The 25,569-nt window shown below is 33.0% G+C and overlaps 2 protein-coding genes and 2 pseudogenes across 3 annotated transcripts; 2 read left to right on the forward strand and 2 right to left on the reverse strand.

The window, feature by feature from the left end:
- Positions 1-6,850: 6,850 nt before the first annotated feature.
- Positions 6,851-11,041, forward strand: LOC144557271 (protein S-acyltransferase 10-like). Of its 2 annotated transcripts, none has more exons than XM_078305822.1 (11): positions 6,851-7,067; positions 7,426-7,540; positions 7,653-7,727; positions 7,818-7,887; positions 8,543-8,652; positions 9,053-9,086; positions 9,736-9,845; positions 10,139-10,225; positions 10,342-10,425; positions 10,551-10,616; positions 10,749-11,041. In XM_078305822.1, exons 1-11 carry the CDS (start codon positions 6,974-6,976, stop codon positions 10,921-10,923), a joined length of 1,020 nt encoding a protein of 339 aa, XP_078161948.1. In that variant the 5' UTR covers positions 6,851-6,973; the 3' UTR covers positions 10,924-11,041. The 2 variants fall into 2 exon arrangements, with proteins under 2 accessions (XP_078161948.1, XP_078161949.1); XM_078305823.1 differs by having other exon boundaries at positions 8,552-8,652.
- Positions 11,042-15,043: 4,002 nt separating this feature from the next.
- Positions 15,044-16,470, forward strand: LOC144557238 (uncharacterized). Its single transcript, XM_078305783.1, has 2 exons — positions 15,044-15,356; positions 16,091-16,470. The coding sequence occupies exons 1-2, from the start codon at positions 15,247-15,249 to the stop codon at positions 16,293-16,295; spliced, it is 315 nt and encodes a 104-aa protein (XP_078161909.1). The 5' UTR covers positions 15,044-15,246; the 3' UTR covers positions 16,296-16,470.
- Positions 16,471-20,589: 4,119 nt separating this feature from the next.
- LOC144557138 (auxin-responsive protein SAUR36 pseudogene) lies at positions 20,590-20,955 on the reverse strand (annotated as a pseudogene).
- Positions 20,956-23,791: 2,836 nt separating this feature from the next.
- LOC144557139 (auxin-responsive protein SAUR36 pseudogene) lies at positions 23,792-24,154 on the reverse strand (annotated as a pseudogene).
- Between the last annotated feature and the right edge of the window lie 1,415 nt (positions 24,155-25,569).

A 25,569-nucleotide genomic window follows, 5' to 3' on the forward strand; every position in this document is an offset into this window, starting at 1 on the left:
CTGGACCTGCGAGACGAATTCACATCCCGTCAGGTTACCTGACTGAGTACAATTAAATCGGACGGTCTGAAATTGGACGTTTAACTTTGCACGAATCTCAAATAAAAAATAATACCGCCCCCCGAGTAGGTACCGGATGAAATTAAATCTGGACCGTCTATTTAAATTGTGTTGAATCAGGTACCTGGGAGGATACGGATCCGCTGGGAGACGAGGGGTTTTAGATTGATGTTTTACAGAATAGTACCTCCAATTGTCTTAAATGGAACATAGTTTTCTTTTTAGGTTCGCACTTCGCAGGTAAGGAAAATTTTGTAAGTTCTATTTGATACGCCGAAATGCGTATCCACTGCATTAACTCAAAAAAAAAATCTTTTGAGTTAATATATCTGAAGATCAGTTTTACGATTCATGTTAATTAAAATCATATTAATATTGAAGACTCCTATATTATAAGTGAGAACAGGATGAATTCCGTTTATAATCAGACAATCGAGATGTATTAACTCAAAAAGTGTTCTTTTAAGTTAATGCAGAAGATGCGAACTCCGATACGCCAAGGGTTTAGAAACCCTTTTTTTTTTCCTCATACATGGTCAGTAGGCCTAGGTTTAGAAACTCTATTTTAGACAGTGTTTTAAAATGTGGTTTTGTTCATACATGCGGAAGGCCACTGCATACCGCATATGCGGTATGCGGACTATGCGGATTTTAAAATAAAAATTCACGTATATATATATATATATATATATATATAGAGTTAGGCTGGGGTGCTATGGATAGCATAGTGGCCTCTATGCTACGGCTCAATATTCGAGTTTTTAAAATTCAAACGGTCGATCCGAACCGTTCATCTTATTCTCCATATTAATATCTGCTTGGAGACCAAATTTTACATTTTTCTGAATTTTTTTACTATTTATTAAGTATTTTACAAAATTGTTGATCCAACGGTGGCTGCACAAAACAGTAAAACCGTTGGATTAGCGATTTTCAAAGTGGCTTAATAAATAGTAAAAAAATTCAGAAAATTATAAAATTTGGTCTCCAAGCAGATATTAATATAGAGAATAAGATGAACGGTTCGGATCGACCGTTTGGATTTTGAAAACTCGAATATTGAGCCGTAGCATAGAGGCCACTATGCTATCCATAACACCCCAGCCTAACTCTATATATATATATATATATATATATATATATTCATATTCATATATTTGAATTTATTTTCACATAATAACATAACTAATAATAATTTTTTGATTTTTTTAATATAAATTTTAATTAAAATACAATCAAATTATCAAAACCGCATGGGAAGACTGCATGGCCGCATATTTCAGTCCGCATGGCCGCATATTCAGACCGCATGGCCGCATTTTTAATCCGCGTGACCGCATATTCGGACCGCATATGCGGCCGCATGGGCATTCTGAGCACGGCTGCCGACCGCATACGCATATGCGGCCGCATTTTAAAACACTGATTTTAGATACGTACTTTTGTTCGTCATATAAATTTATTTAGATACGTACTTGCCACAAATTTATTTAGTATGTCTTTTGTTCGTCATGATTTCTTTATATTTTTTAAATGTCATTTAAGAAAATTTTGAATTGATTGATAATTAATTAGTTGTGTCTTCATTTCTTTCCATTTTGTTATTTGTCATTTAATGATTTTATTTAAGTAAACGTGCTTTTATTCTCTATTTTAGATACACAAATGCACATAAATTCTAGGGAGAGAAGGATAATCTATATAACAATAACAATAGTCATAATATGACAACAAAACGTATCATAATATATCAAAATAATACATTTTTTTATTTCTCTTGTTTCCCCATTGAGCAACATAACAAAACAAAATTATTATGTATCGTTCAAAAACACACTCATAGGCATGTCAGTAAAGAATGGGCTTTACATTTGTATGAGAATATGTTGGTTTGTTGCTATTATTGTTGAATAATTATTTTTTCATTGGTTTATTTTTTTTGTATGAAAATATGTCATTTTGTATGAGAATTTATTTTCTCTCATAATATGTTCATGTTGCAATGCACAAGCACGATACGAAGACGGATTTTGGTTGTTACCCATTCTTGAGTTGTATAAGTTGAACATCTCATCGAACTTTGAATTCACGTGTGCCTCCACCCCAGTGTTGTCCAAATGTAGATTCTCTTTGTACGCTTGAACCATTCTGATCGTGAAATACTTCTTGTATGCCGGGTTGAGGCAGCTTGAGATAATGGTCAGGAGGGGTACATCTTCCCAATATTTTAGAAATTTTTGCTTCATGGCATCTACGATCGGCGTGAGAGATTTATCGTGGGTTTCAACTTGTTCCAATTCACGATACACCTTGGAGATGCTATAGAGATGTTTGAGCAACTCAAATGACGTCAGTGAGTACGAGCAGGATAGTTTGACGGTTGCTGTAAAAAAGGTTCATAGAAAATTTCTAAGCCTTTCTAGTTGCTCCCATTCTCCGGCATCGGGTTCCAATGCCATTTCCTCGGGGGTGGAGCTTCTCAAAAACTCCCATATGACAGCATTATAAGGAAGGCATCGGTTCAACATCCTATAGGTAGAGTTCCAACGGGTATCTATATCCCAAAGAACTTTCAACTTGCTCAATCCATAATTGACGCACATCAACGCAAACCGTTGTTTTCTTTGCTGGTTTGAAACAATGTGGCTGAGAGCATCCTTAAATTTAATTATCAATAATTTTACGGCTTCTGTTTTAAGGCCCGCCTTCACGACGAGATTAAGTATGTGGCAAGCACACTTTTGGTGAAACATTTCACCATTCATAATTGGATTTAGTGATCGTTTAAAAATTTCAATGGAAGCTATATTGTTACTAGCATTATCGAAAGATATAGAAAAAAATCTTGTTATCCATATCCCTCTTAAGGTTATACTCATGTAAAACCTATATAATAGATTTGAAAATTACATTTGAAGTGTGCGGGGAATCCAACACTCGAAAACTTAATATCTTTTTTTGTAATAGCCACTGATCATTGATCCAATGCCCGGTAACACAAGAGTACCCAAGGCCATGTTTACCGGCAGTCCATATATCAGAGGTAATTGAGACCTTATTGTTTTGGTATGCAAATGTAGCTCGGAGCTCATTTTTTTATGCTGGTAAACTGTTTTTTTTATTTCACCAACCATCTTTCTATGATGGATCCTCTTGTACAATGGTTGACCACACCCCCGAATTACCAACCGGGCAAAACTAGTGTAACCACCCATACTTATTGGTTGTTCTTTGTGGGTAACGTATCGGGCCAATTCACTAAGCATTCTTTTTTCATCAAATTTTGGGTTGGTTAAAGTACCATCCGGGGTGATTTGGGTTTGAATTTGCGCAGTACTATTCGGGTTATAGTTTTCACCCTTTCTAATATGCACATCAACATGTCTTTTAAAGCTACTCATACCACTAGCTTGTTTATAAACAAAATAAGGTTTCTTGCAATGGTCTACCTTACAATAAAGAGTTTTCAAGTAGCCGTCGTCATCTTTGGTCACATCATACCATTCAAACCAATATTGGTTGTATTCGGGAGGTCTTCTAGCCTTCTTTGCTGCTGGTTGTTGTGGGGGGCGGGGGACAATTGGCGGAGGAGGAGCGAGACTTTCTTCTTGAATTTCAGTGACACTTGTCGAAGGAGTACCTGAAATAGGGGGGTTGAGTTGACTCGACGATGCAACGGAAGAAGTGTCTCCATATGCATACGATGGTGGTAATTGATGTGATTCTTGTGGAATGAATACGTTTGGATCATTTGAAGTATAATACGGTGCACCCATTTGGGGATTTTGTTGATAATTTGTTTGTAGCATTTGGTCCCTTCTTTGATAATTTTGGGGAGGTTGTGGATAATTAGGTGGCGGCATTTGAGAGGAACTATCAAAATAATTTTGTGGATAATTTGCAGTTGGTATTTCGGGGCCAAAAATATCGGCCGACATTCTCGCGATATCTTCTTGCACCGAATCACGATGAGATCACATTTTTTAAAAATGTAAACCTATTCACAAAAATAAATACAATTTCTTAACATATTCAACAAATAAATCTAACCTAGTTATATAATGAATTTCAAATACAACTATATTTAAAAAAAACAGAAAAAAAATAAAATTAAAAAAATCTGGAAAAAACAAAAATAAAAGAATTTGAAAAAACAAAAATAAAATCTAATCTATTTAAAAATAAATCTAACATATTCAAAAATAAATACAATTACTTAACATATTCAACAAATAAATCTAACCTAGTTATATAATTAATTTCAAATACAACTTTTAAAAAAAAAGAAAAAAATAAAATTAAAAAAACCCGGATAAAACAGAAAAAAAAAAAAGAATTTGAAAAAACAAAGATAAAATCTAACCTATTTAAGAATAAATCTAACATATTCAAAAATAAATACAATTACTTAACATATTCAACAAATAAATCTAACCTAGTTATATAATGAATTTCAAATACAACTATATTTTAAAAAAAACAGAAAAAAAAATTAAAAAAACCCGGATAAAACAGAAAAAAAATAGGAAAAACAGAAAAAAAAAAAGAATTTGAAAAAACAAAGATAAAATCTAACCTATTTAAAAATAAATCTAACATATTCAAAAATAAATACAATTACTTAACATATTCAACAAATAAATCTAACCTAGTTATATAATGAATTTCAAATACAACTATATTTGAAAAAAACAGAAAAAAATAAAATTAAAAAAATCTGGAAAAAAACAGAAAAAACAGGAAAAAAACAGAAAAAAAAAGAATTTGAAAAAACAAAGATAAAATCTAACCTATTTAAAAATAAATCTAACATATTCAAAAATAAATACAATTACTTAACATATTCAACAAATAAATCTAACCTAGTTATATAATGAATTTCAAATACAACTATATTTAAAAAAAACCGAAAAAAATAAAATTAAAAAAATCTGGAAAAAACAGAAAAAAAAAAGAATTTGAAAAAACAAAGATAAAATCTAACCTATTTAAAAATAAATCTAACATATTCAGAAATAAATACAATTACTTAACATATTCAACAAATAAATCTAACCTAGTTATATAATGAATTTCAAATACAACTATATTTAAAAAAAAACAGAAAAAAATAAAATTAAAAAAATCTGGAAAAAAACAAAAAAAATAGGAAAAAACAGAAAGAAAAAGAATTTGAAAAAACAAAGATAAAATCTAACCTATTTAAAAATAAATCTAACATATTCAAAAATAAATACAATTACTTAACATATTCAACAAATAAATCTAACCTAGTTATATAATGAATTTCAAATACAACTATATTTTAAAAAAAACCGAAAAAAATAAAATTAAAAAAATCTGGAAAAAACAGAAAAAAAAAAAAAGAATTTGAAAAAACAAAGATAAAATCTAACCTATTTAAAAATAAATCTAACATATTAAAAAATAAATACAATTACTTAACATATTCAACAAATAAATCTAACCTAGTTATATAATGAATTTCAAATACAACTATATTTTAAAAAAAACAGAAAAAAATAAAATTAAAAAAACCCGGAAAAAACAGAAAAAATAAATCTAACCTATTAAAAATAAATCCGAATTTCAAAAATAAAATCTAACATATTCAAAATAAATCTAATTATTTCACAAGTTCACATAATCACATCTAACAAATCTAACATAAATTAAATAAATCTAACATTCAATAAATCTAACAAATCTAACATAAATTAAATAAATTTAACAAATCTAACATAAACTAAATCTAACATTCAATTTAAATTATACATTTATCTACAACAATAAATCTAATATCAAATTTTAAATTACTCTACAAAAATAAATTAATCTAACATAAAATAAATCTAACCTTTAAATTTCGCGGAAAAATCTTGCGGGAGGTGCCGAACTTTGTAATTTCGATACCTTCGTAATTCCGTAACGGGTTTAGCGAACCTCTAATTCCGTTTGCGTATTTGTAAAATGAATTAAATTACAACCATATGTTTTTTAAACAATAAATTTAAAAATTGAGAATAATGAAAAATGAGAATTTGAGATTGAGTTTGAGAGATTGAGAATTTGAGTTAGAATGTGGAGAGGAAGATGATTAGAGGGGTGTATTTAAAGAAAAAATTGGAGAGGGAATAAAATTTGAAATAAAAAAAAAAAAAACCGGTTGAGGTGACCCGGGTGGGTCCGGCCGGGTTTGATTTGACCTGGACCGGGCCCCTCTTGAACCGGCGGAAAAATTCAAAAGAATTTGAATTTCAAAAACTGGGTCGGGTACGGGTTATGGGGACGAGTACGGGCAACCGGGTAAAGGCTGGCGGGTACGTGTATGGGTAGGCGGGTATAGGGGTACGGGTTGGCGGGTAGACGAGTACGGGTACAACGGGTTTTTTTTTAAATTATGTTGTCCGGTCCGTTTATTACCCGTACTCGTCTACCCGTTTGTACCCGGGCAACGGGTACGGGTACGGGTACCACGGGTAACGGGTACGGGCCGGGCAAAACGGGTTCAACCCCTAACAGGTTTAGCAAACCTCTAACTCGATCTCAAGTTCTCAACTTTATGGATTCCAAATTCCCTAAAGTAACCCAATCTTTGAGTTTTGGATCGAGACCGTTCGATTCGAATCCGTCGCTCGTTATTGCTTTGCGATTCGAATTCATCTCTGAATTACGTGCCCTCCACTTCGGATAGATTATCACGGATTCGAATCGGACGGTTCCGATTCAAAACCCAAAGATTGAGTTACTTCACTGGATCTGAACTCAACTTTATGCACTCAATAAATAAACCTTAATCGCACTATTAAATCAAAGCCCTGGCGAATTCGCGAAAAGTCCAACCTTGTCTATAATAAAGAACTCATTTCTAACTTGTTTTTCCTTTGTCTTACTCGATGCCTCTTCTTCCCCAATGACGAGCTTCGGATGTTGCGCGCCATTGCGAGAGGCACGCGCGATCCTCGCCGATGCCTTCTTTCGCCGCTTTCCTTGCCTCTCCAGCCACGGTCTGTTTCTCTCTATCTCATTCCATCTCTATTTTTGCATTTGATCTTACCAATGTCCAGCTTGGTTGCTTGAAGTTGCTCAATTAGCTGTTTGAAGTTGATCTGAGGTTTCACCGCCTTTCTTAGAGACTGTTATTGCGATAGTTCCAAATTTCTCCCTTGACAGAATTATAGATGTGTAGGATTTTGTGCCTTCTCGATTTCACCCAAAAGAACACGTGGAAAATGATAAGGCCCTTAATAAGAGTATTGTTTTTGGTGTTTATATGGAATTAAACCAAACTTTGACAACTATGAAAGTTTGGAAATGTATGATTTGTGACCCCCATTATCTGCCTACTTTTATTTATAATTACAGATACTAGATGCTCGATATATCTCAAATTAGTGGTGGTTGTTCTGCACATTTCATTGGTTGGGACTGTGTTCCTCTTTGATACCAATTTGGTACAACAAACTAAGGAGCATCCCTGGTATTTGACATCCCATCTCTTTCACTTACTCAGATAATTTAAATTTGCTCAGTTTGCTAATGCTTTTCCACAAATAAATTCAGTGATTAATTGTACTACCTTTTGGTTTCAGGTATACTGTGCTTTATGTAAGTGTTTTTCTGGCTGCTCTGTTCCAGTATTTGTTTATATGTTGCTCATCTCCTGGGTAATTTCATCTTCCACTAATTAGACTTGATTTTCTGTCAAAACTACACAATCATTTTTTTTAATTTATTTTACATTTTGTTTCCATTAGGTATGTTGTCGATGCAATGAGGGAAGTGAATAAGATGTATTACACCTCAGCTGATTCATCAACCCTTGATGTGAGATTTTCATTTATTCTGAGATATGCCACTCTTTTATTTTAAAGAGGGAATTTCATGTATGCTCCTCAAAAACCTCGAAATTACGTATTTTCCCCCTCTAAATTTTAAATCACAAATGTACCCAATTTATTACCTTCTCTATTAAAACTCATTTTAAATTTATAACATACACATTCTACCCTTTAATAAAAAATTAAAAATATGTAGCCTGTTGAAGAGAAATGTTCAGTCTTCTAATTCACCGGTTGCAAGGAAAATGGATCATTTTCTTACTTGTGATATGTACACAAGCGTATGCCTAAATGTCACTGTGTATACATCACAAGAAATGAACCATTTTCTCTTGGAAACCGATCAATTAGAAAACTGAACATTTTTCTTACATTAACTACATATTTTTATTATTTAATAAAGGGTAAATGGGAACTTTATAAATTTAAACTGAGTTATAATACAAAAGGCAATAAATTGGGTATATTTGTGAATTTTTAAAAATTAGAGCGGTAAATGTGATAATATTAATTTTAGAGGGAGAAATACATAATTTCGAGGTTTTTGAGGGGCATGCATGGAATTCCCCCTATTTTAAAAGATTAAAAACATGAATGTTGTATGAAAAAAAGAAATTACCTGAATATTTTTAATGCTCAAACAAAGGCAGTTTGTTCCAATTACGGAAGACTCGAATTCGTCCTCAACTCAGTCAATTTCGTCTTGGCAAAAGGTAGTGACTGGTCTGTACCCTCCTGGTTCTGCTAGCAGGTACAGCAACATATTTGCTTGCTTGCATACATTATATTACCAGATCAGGAAACAATACCCCAACTTCTCTCGTAGATGGTACATAATTGTTGAAACAATGTAAAAAACGAAGTTTAGAGTTCGCACTGAGTGTTTGATAGCACCTGGTTAAACTGCTTAATAGTAAATTAAACCTTGAGTTAATTGGGATTAGTGCCTTTTGTGCATAAATATGAACATTTTTAGTGATGCATGACTAGGAGCTTCTTTGTGCAAGATGCAATTTGCTTCTACTGCCTACTGCTGCTTTCTTCTTTTTCCTTTTTTGCTTCAGATGTTCAAATATATTTTTACAAAATCAATTTGGGGGTAATTTGATATTTGATGCATGCCCACATCCTTGTGCTTTCCTCATTTGTAGGAACTGGACATGCGACCATTGTAAAATAATTCGGGTAAATTTTCCTTTTCTATTATTATTCTGTGACTTCTTTTTCTTGTTTTGACACTTCTATTACCAGAGGTGCCTAAACTTCATTTTTGTGTGGTAACGTTACCAGACATTAAAATAGTATAAGTACTGTAAATTGGGTTGATTTTCTGATATCTTATGTTTACCTTTCATTAGAAAGATGAACAGATAATTGCAAATTTACGGAATATTCTCATATTCACATTTAAACCTTGTTCTTTTGGATATACGTGAGAGATGTACTTCTGTAAAACAACCACCAAACTATAGAGTAAGCTATTAATGTAATAATGACCTTAATTACTAACAGATTTGCCCCTCCTGATAAACAATGCTGCCTGAAATTCAAAGGTAGCTAGAATAAAACACAGAGGAGTTTTATGGGGCCTCTAAGATTTTAGATACCCATTAGAAACCGTTTTTTCTTTTATCATGGTGATAAAGCCAGTGCCAGTTTAGTCATCTTTTGTTAGCTTTCTTTTTTTTTAACAGTTGCATGCAACTTGCAGAGAACCAAAAAAATTGTTAGGTGTTACTTGCGTATGTGGTGTAGTTTGCAAAAAAATCCATCTTTTTTTTAGGATTATAGCATAAATTATGACTTACACTGCATTTATCCAATTTATGTGAAGCCTCCACGAGCAAAACATTGCAATGATTGTGATAAATGTGTACTTCAATTCGACCACCATTGTGCATGGCTTGGCACTTGTATTGGGAAAGGCAATCATTGCCAATTTTGGTAAGTTGACCTCATTTACTATTCCAATTTAGCCGTTTGTCGAAAACTGGCCAGAAAATTGTGACAAATGTACTGTGTTGCTGTATTTAACATGAAAATATTTACTATAGCCTACCTTACCCTTACCCTTACCTTTTTCCTTCTCATTCTTTTAGCTTGTGAGAATGGAAGGTTGCTTTGGCATTACTGAACATTATTGCAACTTTTGTGGAATTATAAAGATATATAAGAGATTGTATATATTCCTTTAGTATTTTCAATAAGGTGATTTTTTCAATTATTAAATTTTCAAGGTGGTACATTCTTTTCGAGACAGTCCTTTGTGTATGGACGATGGCTTTGTACCTAAGTTACACAAGATCCAAGGCTTCAAAAGAATGGTAAATTATCTCTTGTTCGCCTGTGTAGCTCTGCTACATATATTAAACCAATGTTAATCATTTGCATTACTTTTGTTGTTTTATATAATTCAGTTTCTTGGCCATTGCATGATCAGGTGGCAGTACATAATCATAATTGTGCTGTTTGTGATACTGAGCATAGCCTTGATATTCTTTTCCGCATTGCTGATTTTCCACACGTTAGTTTTTCTCATCTCTTGCAATATTATATTTTTCTTTTACTTCACCAACTACCAATTTTCTTAATTATTTTCAAATTAGAAACTCACTCAACATACTATACTTAATCTTTATTTGTGTGCAGCTATCTGATATTAACAAACCAAACAACCTTCGAGTTTACCAGAAGGAGACGCATATTTTACTTTAGGTAAAGATTTAATAATTATATTACAGTTCAACTCTGTCCAACAATGAATAAGTTAACAAATAAATAACTAGCTGCAACTCAGGTGGCTTGACTGACGGTACCTCAATTATTCATATTATTGTGATTTTACAGAGGAGTTCCTTCCAAGGTACATCCATTCAGTAGAGGTATGTGCAAGAACATATTTACCTCTTGCTGCTCCAGAGAAGATGTTCTCAAACTGGAGGCAATGCCATCAATTGAGGAACTGGAGGCCAGAGCAAGGCCTTACACATGTGTTGATATTGTGTCATGTAGATGCTGTTAGAATTGTTTTCCTTCCATTCTGTTGTTTGACTTCTTGATTCATCGATTTCCTTAGTTTTGTTATTGTTTGTATAATTCAATAAATTTGTATGCGTGGTAGAGGATGATGTGTTGACACATTGCTGTGTACGATTTTTTGTTATAGAAAATGAAGGGGGTGGGGGAGAGTGTATATGTTGTCCAGTAGTGAACCTTGGTGAGGTGACACGTGTCAAAAAACAGTAAATCTGGGTTAAATATTGTTGGCGGTAATTATAACCTTGTTTTGGAAAGGTGAATCTTTAGTGATCCTCTCCAATTGTAGAGTCCTTTGTACCACAGTGACAAATGAATTATTCGGGTTCAGTTCGGCGAGATCAAAAATTTGTGATTCGGGAATAATTCAGGTATAATTCGGGAATAATTCGGAATTATCCGGATCAGAAATCTCAGTCCTGCAAGGGTCCAAAAAAAAAAACCAAAAAAAAATAATTATTCTTGGAAAAATCCAGGAAAAGTTCATAAAATTAGGGAATTATTCGGGTTTAATTCGGTCAAAGTTTGGTCAACTGAATAATTCGGTGTTTGGTTCGGCATCATCTCAAAAAAGAATTAAACGGGTATAATTCGAATATCTTGTCACTATGCTTTGTACTGGTGATTTGGTGGCTCTATTCCAGGTTATAGCTAGTACTTTAATTTGGATGCCTAATTTTGATTAAATTATCGAGTAGAGCTAGAACGTCCGTCTTTTTTTGCCTCAATTTCCACATTCTTATTTCCGTTTGTAAAGTCCAAACTATCGATGCGAGTATCTCAATATGATCTCCATACTAAAATGTACTTGGAGACCAAACTTATACTTTTTTGGAACATTTTTACTAATATTTTATATAGGTACAAAATATATAAAATTTGGTCTTCAAATATATTTTAATATGGAGATTATGTTGAGTGGTACTGATTGATTGTTTGAATTTTGAAAATAGAGATAAAAAATGTAGAGGTATAAAAATAATAAGGCATTTTAACTCTACTCTTGATTATCTTGGAAGAAAAAAAAGAAAGAAGAAAAAGATAACATACTGATATATTGCCGATGTGGCGTTGTGCATAAAAAAAAAAAAAAAAAGGAACAAAAGAAGTACATTTTTGGTACTCTTTTGCATCATAAACTGTTAAGATTTGACTTTGACTGTTGTTGGTTGGGTACTTTTTGTTTCAAAGTAATCGATGGAGTTCATATAAAATTCTGAACAGGCAAGTCGGAAATTTTTTTTTTTCTTTTGATTTCTATTTTTACCACCACTCAATAGTCAACATACATGGACACTGTTTATTACTAGTATAGAGACGAGCACATAGATTTTGTGTTGAAGCCTCTGTTAGCATAGTCACAAGATTTGCGAATTAAATTTAAATAATTCATTTTTTTGGTGATGTCAAATCAAATGTCGAATTATTCGGTTGACCGAATTTTGATCAAATTAAATCTAAATAATTCGCGAACTTTATGAACTTTTCTGGAATTTTACAAATATTTCACGAATTTTTCCCATAAATTTTTTTTTGGTTTTTGTTTTTTGGTTTTTGTTTTTTGTTTTTTGTTTTGCTCTCTTGCAGTACTGAGATATCTAATTCGGATAATTCCAAATTATATCCGAATTACGAATTTTTAACCTTGTTGAACCGAACCCGAATAATTCATTTGCCACTATGCTCCATAGCAATATAAGAAGAGGAGGGTTCAAATGCCTCCATTTTTAAAAACTTTAATAACTCAAAATTTAAATCTTAAAATTCAAAATAAAACCGTTGGATATGAACTATATCATTTTATCTATGCACATGTAAAAAATTATGGCATTTCAACTTTGTTTTGATTGTCATCTTGAGCTTGTAAAAATGTATACAAATATGGATAATTTCTAGACGTTGATTTTTTAACTTATTAATTCATATAAAAGCAAAATCAAAATGTGATAATTTTTTATGGGCACATAGAGAAAATAACATAGATTACATCTAACGGTTTTATTTTGACGTTTAAGTTTTAAACTTTGAATTATTTAAGTTTTTAAAAATAGAGACACGATGGAGACACAAAAAATAGAGGCATTTGAACCCTCCTGGTATAAGAAAAGGGCAGGCTGCGAGATCATATAGACTAGAGAGCGGATTGGATGATGCCTTAGATGTACACATTACAACCTACAGACGGTAGGATTCATAACTTTACAGCTCAAATTTACTCGCAGTTAGATTAAATTCAATCTAGTACTTATTTAAACTGCAGCGGTTCCCTTTAAAATTTGTATCAAGTTAAAAAGTCTGAATCATCTCATTACAGATATATTATTTTAATCCTTTCCAAGACACTCGATATATTATTTTATGTATTCTCTCCTTTTATTTTGTTTGTCTTGCTTGAAATATCTTTATCATTCAGTCCAGAGAGCGTATTCCCCAGGTACCTGAGCTGCAATATTTATAAACAGACGGCTCAGATTAATTCCTGACGGATCAAACTTAATACTATATCTATGAAGTTTCATATAGAGGGTCCGTTTTGAGATTCGTGCCCAGTTAAAAGAACATGTCCATCTGTATCAGCTGCCAAGTCCTACTAGTTGAACAAGTAATGGTAACAACTGTAGCAATATTTGTTCCAGATAAGGAGGTAACCAAAATTGTTCGTATTAGTCATGTTTGATGGCACAAGTATTTATACGGTTAAACATAGATAAACTGTGATAAAATAATTTTATATAATTACTTGTGCTGTTATAAACTAATCATCTTATTTAGGTTGCATAACTTATGATGCGTTTTTTCTTTTAAATTAATCCACCTATTTAGATTTAATTCATGACTTAATTTTAATACACAACTAAACAAGAATATTTTAAAGAGCTGAGATTAACTCTCAGCTGAACGATTGGAATTTGATGTTAAACATAAGGGTTTGTTTTTGAGATTCGTGCCACAGTTTAAGAATGATCTGATTTAATAATTCTACATACCGTATCAGAGGTGATCCGAATTCGTGTCTTACATGGTACTAAGCATTTCATATTTAAATTATGTAATTTTTAAAATTACATACCATTTTTTTAAAATTACATACCATTTTTTTTAAATTACATGGATTTTTTTTTTTGCTTAAATATAACAAGCTCATTGTGTTTGTTATTTATTTAGAATCATTCTCATTTTATAATATTTGTAATTTATAATCCTTCTAAGATGGGTGATGGGTTTATGATAAGCTCATATTTAATATACTTCAAGCACAGTTGCACAAATTTCGTCTATTTACACCTTGTTTGGATGGAGAGTAGAGGAAGGGAGGGAATGGAAAGAAAAAAAAAAATTCCGTCGAATTATGTTTGGTTAACAAAATTATGCCGGAGATGAATGATACATGAGGTGAAATCTTTAACCTTGTATCATTGTAATCGATATAATCTGTTTTCCTCTCAATTTGGAGTGTAACGGATGGAAAGAAATTTTGCTGCAAATGTTTTTAGAAAAAATAACACAAATACCCAATCATATATCTTACCTATATAATTCTCATATAAATTTTTTATCATAATCCTACAACAACCACCGAATTTCACATTAACCTTCTAAATTTTAATCAATCAAACAAGAAATAAGACAAAAATAAAAATTATATTTATTTTTCCTTATTAATCATCCATACACGAAGAAAATAAATATATTAATCATCCTTTCTATTCTATTCCATTCATTTCTATTCTTCACCTCCCCTTCCTCCTCTACTCTCCATCCAAACAGGATGTTACAGAGAAAAATACAGGTTCAAATACGGAATTCACATCCCCTCAGGTTACCGGACTGAGTACAATTGAATCAGATAGTCCAAAATTGTTCTTTTTAACTTGGCACGAATCTCAAAGCTCAAATAATACCCCCCCCAATCATCCCGAGCAAAAACCAGATGAAATTAAATCTGAGCCGTCCTTTTCAATTGTGTTTAGTCAGGTACCTGGGAGGATACGGATCCCAAATACGCGGAGAAATGTGGATTCAATTAACGTTCAAGTAATGCTGAGTTGGACTGAAACTTCTAATAAAAAAAAAACAATAATGTCTATCTTTAATTTAATTTTATTTAATTAGGTTAAGCCCGGTTGGTTCACCGAACCATTGAACCAGTTCCCGGAATTTTCCATGGTAGTTACCGATTAACTGCTCTCCGCCACTACAGATTAAAATCGGTGCAAGAGAAATCGCAATCTCTAACAATAACTGTAGCGAAATCAGCACTTGTATCATCCAATAGAGAGGAAAAGATTATAGAACTTATAATAGGGAGATGATAACGCGATCGAACTTGGCTGAGCAGCTGAGGGAATACCAGATCCGGTCGAAGCACCAGTGGGCCACGGTCGCCTTTCTTTCCTCCACCTCGAATTCCACTTCTCGGTTCGCTTCTTCTCTTTTCCTTCTTCTTTTTTTATAATAGGGGGGGGTTTGTTGTCTCGGTATTTGACCTAATATCTCCCTTGACCGTACTTGATTCAATTGCTGATAGGATGGCGTTCTGTTTTATGAGTGATGATTTGTTGATCGTACATGTTGGATTCTTCAAATACGCAATTTTGAGGGAATTCGTTCTCCAATTTCCAAATTTCAAGTGCCTTCATACTCCTTGTATTACAAACTTACATAATTTAATCCAGAATTATGTAATTGAAGGATTGTGATCCTTATTTCTCAGCCATATTACTGTATCAGGTTTGGTCAGTTTTGGTGGATTTGAGTATAAACTCAACCAGCAAGGACTGGATGATATGCTAGATGTACCAGTTGATTGCCGCATTGAATTTTAGTTCTTTTTTCTGTTTTTAGCATTCATGTTTTGACTGTCTTGTGTATAAATTCATAATTCAAGGAAATTGAAGAGAATTTGGGTAGATTGAGGCTTAATCTTTGCCTCAAGTACTCAAATGAATTATAGATTGTGGCAAAAAGGATTATTTCTTTATTACGGATTGAAGTTAAATTAGACTTGATTTGGTTTTGTAGTTGTGTAATTGAGGTATTTACTGAAAATTAAGCCCATGCTAACTAATAATCTAATTACTAAACAATAGAAGTTCATGAAAAAACTAAAAGTCAGTCATTTTAATTTGTTGCTTTAATTTTGTTTGTTTCAGGGGTGACACAACAATTCTTCTACTAAAGCGGTGTATGTTCTCTTCCCTTGTGTTCTCTGGGGTTGCATTTTACTTCCAGTATACAAGGCTTGCTTTGTCCTTAATTTGTATGATATTTATCATACTCACATGCATGAGAGTAACCAAGAAAATGAGACAGAATAGGAAGTATAAGCAAAGAATGCTCCTTCCCTTGTCAATGTAAATGTTTTATTTCTTGTAGTCATATTAAAATATTGTTGCTTCAAAAAATTGAGCTTTATTGTTTATAATCAGAAGGTGGGGCAAAAAAAGAAAGAAAGTGATAGTTATTGCTCAGTATCTTTTTTGTTTGAAGAAACAACAGATAGGAATTTAAAATATACATGTCTTTGTAGGTATGTTTCTGTATGTTTCTGTTTGGTTGTGAATTACAGTTTCATCCTAATACGTCTTAGAGAGAGTATCAAGGAATATTGCTAGATTTATAGCAAAGAGCATGATAGTAAAGAGTTGTACTTCACTACTAGGTGAGATTGTGTATTTATAGGAAAGATTGGCTTCTGACCTTTGTTCGTCCACTGACCACTGGCTGTACTTTCAGTTTTGTCATTCATTTTATTAAACAAGGGGTGTCTAGTCGTGAATTCTTTAATTTGTCCCTGCGTCTCATATGGAGACGAAGGGGGTTGTTTACCTGGTTTGACTGGCTTTGTTGAGGCCATATTGACAGCCCCTGTCAGAGAGTGAAGCTAGTGTAGGCCTTGGACCTGGGGTCCATGACCGTATCACCAACTAAATGACTATTCTTCTATTACTTGGTCTGGCTTAACTGAATCCTCGTTAGAAAATATTTGAGCAACACGTTAGGACTGTCAGTTCAAAAGATCTTTGTACTAGATATTTTTCTTTTTCGTTTTTTTAGGGCTGCTTGAAGAGTTTATTAATTATCAACTGTTAGTTTGCGTTCTGCGACTTCGGCTTGCGTTATATAACATTCCATGTAGATTCAGTGCTTCTTGTTAAAATCATGTTCACAGCATTTCTTTGATGGCAACATTCTTATAATCATGGTAACTTGGTATGCTTTTGCAGCGAAGTCAACTATTGTTGTAAATTTTCTGAACTAAAAGTAGACAGCTCTCAGTAAGCCAAGTTCACAAAAAATAAAAAATAAAAAATAAACAAAAATCAGTATATAAAAAATCCCTATAAGCTAATATACATTTATCTGTTGTCTGAAATTTACTTCAGCCCAGCAAGATTGACAGTGCTTTGAGACTAATGAATCGAGTAACTCATCTTCCATCTCTTTTGAGACCTTCCTGTGAACCAAATTCATTGCATACTTCATTAGAGAAGCTTCACAAGGCAATACAATGGGCCCATCATTTGATAAACCAAACTCCTCTTCAGATATTTTAAGCAGCTCCATGAAGATTCTGCTATTGAGGTAATCTAATGGAACCTCAAATCTGTTTTTGTCAACAGTGTACACCACAAAGTGGCCTTTGCCACAACTGGAGGCATTAACTGATGTCCTTCTCCGCAATGTAGTTATTCTCTCCCATTTCTTTGCCATGCCGATCACCATCTTTGGATAAACCATTGTTTTCTTGGTTGAGAGGAGATCTGAATTTGGTTTCTTTTCTTTTTGGCTGTGGATGTGTTGTGAGAATACCATAGCTCCACCCTATTTATATAGGTAAAGGAGATGCTATGATTCCTCTAGTGTTAATTCAACTGTTAGCATTAATTGAATCCAACAGATCCATTTTCTTGTAGATATGAGGATAACCTTAGTGGGGACAACATACTTGACTTAGCTCAACAATTAATTAATGAAGGTTGGAATGGTTTGAATTGTAGCCAATGGATGGTTGTATGAGAAAATAGTCACATGTTTAGCCTTTCCGCTTTCTACACAAGTACTGGGCCCCATGGTACCTTGATTATCTTTTCTTTTCCGTGTGCTGATAATTTTTATAATATAGAGGAAGGAAGCAAAGAAACGTGAAACTATTGGTGGATTTAGAGTTCAGATCTATTGCTCGTCCATTGGCAATTTTGGTAATGATGTCATGTTTCCCCTTCTCTAACTTGGCACATACTTTCTCAACAGTCCATGTGCTTTCCCAATGGTTCCCATCCTGGGGGTACTGATGCTGCTAAATTTGTATGGTCCTGCAGCTCCTGTTGTGGTTTAGCTAGTACATAATCGGTGGGTACGGTTGTAATTGATGCTATCAGTCTTCCATTGAGTGTTATAAGCATCTTTGTTTGGTATTTGAATAAAGGTATAACCAATATCAGTCAATTAAAGGCTCTATTATTACCTTTTCCATGTCCAATGACTGGTATGTAAGGGCACAGGCTTGGATTAACGCGCTTCTGAAACTCATATAGCAATGCCTTGTCTAAGCATAAGGTTGGATTCTAATTTGTCTAACATTTTTGGTGTCATCTCGTCGGAAATAAATTTTGTTCTTATGATCTAGCTAAATTATTTTATCAGAAAAACTTTTCATTACTGAAGTGCCAGCTAACCATTAATTGGATGTGTTTTACAGAATAAGGTTTGCGTTTTACTAGGATTTTGCATCCCTGAAGTCTATCACTGTTCCCAGTTCTCACAAACATGTTCTAAAGTTAATATTTATCACAGTATAGAGAAGTAAAATTGGAGGACCAATTCAGAACATAGGTTGATATGTTAACTTATTTGACACCACAAAATTGTGCATATCTTCTCCAACTTGCTAAATTCGGGCATAAATATTTTACTGTTCTATTTTTTAAGGTTAGTTATTTTTTTCACACAAATATCATTTCAAATAATAAATTTATCACGGTGTCTTCTTGCACTATATGTTAGATGTGTTTCTTGGACACCACACACTGTTTTAACATGTAATTGTGCAGTCTAGCAAGAATTAAATGAATGAAGCAGGTCATGTGATGGTTAGATATCGAGATATATAATCTTAGTGGGGTATCATGCTTCTATTGGGTAGACAAGTGATTTGTGAGGAACTGAAAAATTGAGGTGCAGGGAAAGCCCAAGTACATCTTGGGTCCATTCTTCTGATCTGTCAACATGTTGGCTCTAAATTTGATACGGATCTTTCATCTCTCCTTCAACTTATCAATATAGGTTATTAAAAAAAGGTGATATATAGAATAAGAAAAAGAGTCTAATGGTACCAGTACTGGTGGGGACTGATGTACAGATTTGGTTCCTTACTATAAATGTGACACTATCATGTTACTAATGCATTAGGCAACTGACTTGTAGCTGAAATTGCATGTGAGCTGAACTGTTACACACTTGGGCTAGAATTTTGAATCTACCTCGATTTAGTGGACTGGATTAATTAGATTTGAAATTTTGAGAAAAAAAAAAGATAAATGTTTGGGGTCCAGATCCTGTTACATTTTGGTTTCACACTAATCAAGAAAAACCATGAATGCCACTTTCCTGGGTCATAATTGACATACCTACCACTTACACTAAAGTACAGTACCATTTCCTTTCAACTTTTTAACTTGCCTAGTTTACTTATCATCCTTAGCCAGTAAATTGGAAATCTAATGTGAAAGCACACACCAGCATATAATTTTGTAGATGTCTGGCATTTTGTGCAACATGTAGATCTTTATACTAGATATTTTTCTTTTCTTCTTTTTTTGTCAAGGGTTTTTTCTTTTGAATTGGTATGATCACACTGAAGTCGCTAAGTTAATTGGACTTGCTCTGACATTCTCATATAAATATGGTTGTTGCTAGCAAAATTTGTAAAGATTTGCTGCACCAGTTGTTGTTTTTTTTTTTCTTTTATAGGGCTACTTGAAGAATTTCTTATTAGTCCGGCTAGTATGACATTAGTGTTATGTGACACCGATTTTCAAAACCTATTGGATAAACTTTAAATGACAAATCCAACTGTTCAAACCAACCTACTTCATTGAGTGATACATTTGAATGATAAAATTTATAAAATTTTGAATTATTTTAGTATCAAGTCAAGTGGTCAAAAACTGATGAAAAGTGAATGCATTAAATTAACTTAAAAAAACCTCACATTTGACCACTTGACTTGATATTAAATAAATTAAAAAAATTATAACTTTTGCATGTAAACACATCACTCATCAAGTAGATCGGTTTGAACGGTTTTGATTCATCGTTTAAAGCTTATTCGGTAGATTTTGGAGTTAGTGTCATTTAGGTTGAAATGGCACCGTTGGCATACTACCCGATCTCTTTAGTTATCAATGGTTTAGTTTGTGTGTTGCGACTTCAGTGCGCATTATATAACTTTCCATGTAGATTCTGTGCATCTTGTTAAATTTCATCTTCACAGCATTGCTTTGATGGCAACATTCTTATAACTATGGTAACCTGGTATGCTTTTGTAGCAAAGTTGACTATTCTTGTAAATTTTGCTGAACAAAAAGTAGATAGCTCTCAGTAAGCCATGTTTTTTAAAAAAAAATCAGTAATTAAAAAACCCTATAAGCTAGTATACATCTATCTGTTGTCTGAAATTTACGTCAGTCCAATAAGATTGACAGTGCTTTGAGACTAATGAATCGAGCGACTCATTTTGCACCTCTTTTGAGACCTTCCTTTGAAGCAAATTCATTGCATACTTCATTACAGAAGCTTCACAAGGCAATACAATAGGCCCATCATTTGATAAACCAAACTCCTCTTCAGATATTCTAAGCAGCTCCAGGAAGATTCTGCTATTGAGGTAATCTAATGGAACCTCAAATCTGTTTTTGTCAACAGTATACACCACAAAGTGGCCTTTGCCGCAACTGGAGGCATTAACTGATGTCCTTCTCCCAAATGTAGCTATTCTCTCCCATTTCTTTGCCATGTCAATCATCTTCTTTGGATAAATCATTGTTTTCTTGGTTTAGAGGAGATCTGAGTTTGGTTTTCTTTTCTTTTTGGTTGTGGATGTGTTGTGAGAATACCATAGCTCCACCCTACTTATATAGGTAAAGGAACTGCTATGATTCGTCAATTGTTAGTTCAATTTGTTAGCATTAATTGAATCCAACAGAGCCATTTTCTTGTAGATATGAAGATAACCTTAGTGGGGGCAACATGCTTGACTTAGCTCGACAATCAATTAATGAAGGTTGGAATGGTTTGAATTGTTGCCTATGGATGGTTGTATGAGATAATAGTCACATGTTTAGCCTTTCCGCTTTCTGCACAAGTACTAGGCCCTATGGATGCCTTGATTATCTTTTTTTTCCTGTGTGCTGATAATTTTTATAATATAGAGTAAGCAAAGAAACGGGAAACTATCGGTGGATTTAGAGTACAGATCTATTGCCTGCTCCTTCCAATTTTGGTAATGGATGTCATGTTTCTTCTTCTCTAACTTGGCACATACTTTCTCAACAGTCCATGTTCTTTTCCAATGGTTCCTATCCTGTGGGTACTGATGTTGTTAATTTTTTATGGTCCTGCTGTGGTGTATGTAGCTAGTACATAATCGGTTCATGCGATCAGTCTACTATTGAGTGTTATAAGCATCTTTGTTTGGTATTTGAATAAAGGTGTAGCCAAAATCAGTCCATAAAGGCTTCATTATTACCTTTTAAACTGAAACATGTCCAATGACTGGTATTTAATGGCACATGCCTGGATTAATGCGCTTCTGAAAACTCATATAGCAATGCCTTGTCTAAGCATAAGGTTGGATTCTAATTTGTCTAACATTTCTGGAGTCATCTCGTCGGAAATAAATTTTGTTCTCATGATCTAGCTAAATTATTTTGTCACAAAAATTTTCAGTACTGAAGTGCCAGCTAACCATCAATTGCATGGTGCTTTACAGAACAAGGTTTAGGTTTTACTAGGTTTTTGCATCTTTAAAGTCTATCACTCAGTTCTCACAAACATGTTATAGAGTTAATATCTATTACAGTATGGAGAAATAAATTGGACCACCAATTCAGAACATAGGTGGATATGTAAACTAGTGTGACGCAATAAAATTATGCATATCTTCTCCGACTTACTAATTTTCAGCAAAATTAATATACATTTTTTTGTTAAGGTTAGTTATTTTATTAACACCAATACCATTTGAAATAATAAATTGATCATGGTATCTTCTTGCACTATAAGAGAAATAGTTAATGTGATATTCATGTTGTTAGGTGTGTTGATTGAACGCACCACACAATTGTAACATGTACTTGTGCAGTCTAGCAAGAATTAAATGAATGAAGCAGGTCATGTGATGTTAGAAATCAAGATAATGTTAGTGGGGTATAATGTTTCTATTGGGTAGACAAGTGATTTGTGAGGAACTGAGAAATTGAGGTGCAGGGAAAGGCCGAGTAATACATCTTGGGTCCATTCTTCTGATCTGTCAACATGTTGGCTCTAAATTTGATACGGATCTTTCATCTCTCCTTCAACTTATCAATATAGGTTATTAAAAAAAGGTGATATATAGAATAAGAAAAAGAATCTAATGGTACCAGTACTGGTGGGGACTGATGTACAGATTTGGTTTCTTACACTGTATGTGACACTCTCATGCTACTTGTGCATTAGGCAAACTATTTGTAGCTGAAATTGCATGTGAACTGAACCGTTACACACTTGGCTGGAGAATTCTGAAGCTACCTTAATTTAGTGGGCTGGATTAATTGGATTTGAGATTTTAGAAAAATAAAATGTTTGGTTTCCAGATCTTCTTAAATTTTGGTTTCACACTAATCAAGATTACCATGAATACCATTTCTCAACTGCTACCAGTTTGAATTTTGTTGTCTATGATTCATTGTTTTGGTCTTTTCTGCTTTTTGATTTGGGAAATATAATTCACAATGTTCTTTCTGTCAGTAATTTGCTCATTGTTAGCTTCTCTTTAATCGGTAAATAAGCGTCTGGAAGTTATATACTATTTGATCCTTCTCTAAATGAATAATTAATGATACAAGTAGGGTTGAGGTGGAGTACATAAAAGAGTAAGACGCCACTGAAAACTGATTAGTGACTGCTGGTAATTTGAATTGGCATTTTGGTTGCTGAGAAACCTGATTTAAGATTAATATAAACAACTATTATGGTAATGTTGATACTGTTGTACTTTTCCTAGGTCACAGTTGTCCAACTTTGGATCAAGGTACAATGAAGTACAGTACCATTGCCTTTCACCTTTTTAGCTTACTAATCATCCTTAGCCAGTAACATGCCTTTCAACTTTGGATCAAGGTACAAGGAAGCACAGTTGACATTTATTTTACTAATCATTCTCAGCCAGTAACTCAGACATCCAATATTTTTGTTGATTTATGGTATTTGTCCACATAAACTTTCTCAGTGATGTCTGGGTTGATTTGACAAAGACCAAGCCAGCATTGGTTTATTTTATCCTTATTACCTATTGGCCAACGGTTTATTCACTTGTTATATACTCAAGCTTGTCATTTGTTTACGGGAATTTTTCTTTTTTCGATTTATGATTTTCAGGTACAACACCTTTTGCTAAATATCAGTGAAAGGCGAGTAACAGCATATAAAGAGAAATGCACAGCAGAATAAAGAAAAACAAATTTCCTTAACAGTGGTTTTTTACATCAATAAATCTCATGAAAATATAGCATCTTATAGATATATGAAAATCTATCTAATAAAATGGAGTTGAGCCAAACTGTCAGATATCTAATGCTAATTTCTCAAAATCAATAGACAGCTTCTTGCTGACTCAATCCTACAATGGGCAAAAACAATGGATTTTGGCTTGTTTGCGACGTGAGAAATTCAATCAATTCCCTCTCCATCTCTTGTGAATTCTGCCTTCTCATCAAAGAAATCATGTGTTTCACAAGAGAAGCATCACAAGGGAGTACAATAGGCCCGTCATTCGATAGCCCGAACTCGTCTTCTGACATCTTCAGCAATTCCTCGAATATTTTGCTGTTTAGGTAACTCAAAGGGATCATGAATCTCTCCCCATCTATTGTGTAGACCACAAAATGGCCTTTATCTGTGATTTTTTTGTGCCACTTCCTTGCCATCTCAATAAGCTTCTTGGGATGAATCATTGTTTCTTTTTGGTTTGAGTAGCGAAAACGGTTTTGAATGTGTTGAATTTGATTGGCTTTGTCAATGTCATCACCTTATATAGGCCTTGTAAGATTTTTTTTTTTCTTCTTTTAAAAAAATTGGCATGGTCCAAAACCATTTTGTTTTCCATTTTTTGGTGGTACCATGTGATTGAAGGTATGAAGGTGATGTCAGTGGAAAACGACCTGAACAAATTGTCATAAATAATAAAATAAGAAATCAAAAGGTGCTTAAAAAGGTGGAGTAATTTGGACATGAAGAATGGTGTACATGTGGTGTTGTTTTTTACTTTCATGTTTAATCTCTTTCTTTGAGCATTTACGTTTGGTTATAGTAATTTTGGCTCAGTCATTTCAGCTCCATTCTAATAATAACTGTTCCTCCAAAGTAATACTGAAATTTTGTATATAAATTTTAGTTATCGCATGTATTCCATTTTTTCATTATTATTATTCGCCTAGGCTAATATATAATGTTTACTAAAATTAAATGTGCTGTAAAAAAATAAATTTATTAAAACTTTATTTTATAGATATTTTCTCATCTAAACTTCATTTTATAACATTTATCCATCAGACTCTCAATATCTTTAATATATAAAATCATTTGCAACTTTTTTTTTTTTACTAAAGGACTCTGATACACTTCAATATCTTTTAGATGTTATTCTCGAGAATTAAACCTGCATTCTCTTGAAAGAGGGACGATGGCTCATGCCACTCCACCAAGCCTGTGGTTTTAATTTTTATTTGAGTGAGTTCCGATACATAAAAAAAAATATGAATAATCATTTATTAATTGGATTTTGATGAGAAAATTTTCTGATAAGAATATTATTGTATAATTATATAATTATCACAATATTTGATATTAATTAAGATTGGTTAAACAGAAAAAAAAATTCTTCTTGTACTGGAACATATCTCTCGTTTTTATTATATTTCTTTTTTGAATATTTTCTGGAAGATTGACTTAATTAAACGAAGAGTTTACAGTGACATGAAATCAAACAGAACAAAAAGAAATCTAATATATAAAACTTATTGTGTTGGTATACATCTAAAAGATTGCACCCTCCTCTTCGCTGGCTAGTAGATATTTATTGAATACATCTGCGGATATTTTTGTCTACTAGATATTTATTGACATTATCAAGTCAAATTAATTGAGATTAAATCAACTAACAGGAGATATTCAAGATATTGGGATTTTAATGGATTAATATTCAAATTTAAATTTCGAATGAAAAAATATTCAAAAAAAAATTAATTACACGAAACCAAATTAAGTATTACAAAAAGCTCCCTATGATCATATTTGATTCTTACTTAAATTTAAGGAGAATTAAGTTACTACATCTTACTCTTTATATTTTGAGGAGCGTTCGAATGCA

Source organism: Carex rostrata, chromosome 7, assembly GCF_964058835.1.
Source record: "Carex rostrata chromosome 7, lpCarRost1.2, whole genome shotgun sequence".
Lineage (NCBI taxonomy): Eukaryota > Viridiplantae > Streptophyta > Magnoliopsida > Poales > Cyperaceae > Carex > Carex rostrata.

Bases quoted from the DNA above. Each gene is read 5' to 3' on its own strand.
- LOC144557271 (XM_078305822.1), top strand. From the start codon at position 6,974: ATGACGAGCTTCGGATGTTGCGCGCCATTGCGAGAGGCACGCGCGATC. The intron at 7,068-7,425 runs GTCTGTTTCTCT...TTATAATTACAG, and splicing joins TCCTTGCCTCTCCAGCCACG to ATACTAGATGCTCGATATAT. The intron at 10,226-10,341 runs GTAAATTATCTC...TTGCATGATCAG, and splicing joins TCCAAGGCTTCAAAAGAATG to GTGGCAGTACATAATCATAA.
- LOC144557238 (XM_078305783.1), top strand. From the start codon at position 15,247: ATGATAACGCGATCGAACTTGGCTGAGCAGCTGAGGGAATACCAGATC. The intron at 15,357-16,090 runs GTTCGCTTCTTC...TGTTTGTTTCAG, and splicing joins ACCTCGAATTCCACTTCTCG to GGGTGACACAACAATTCTTC.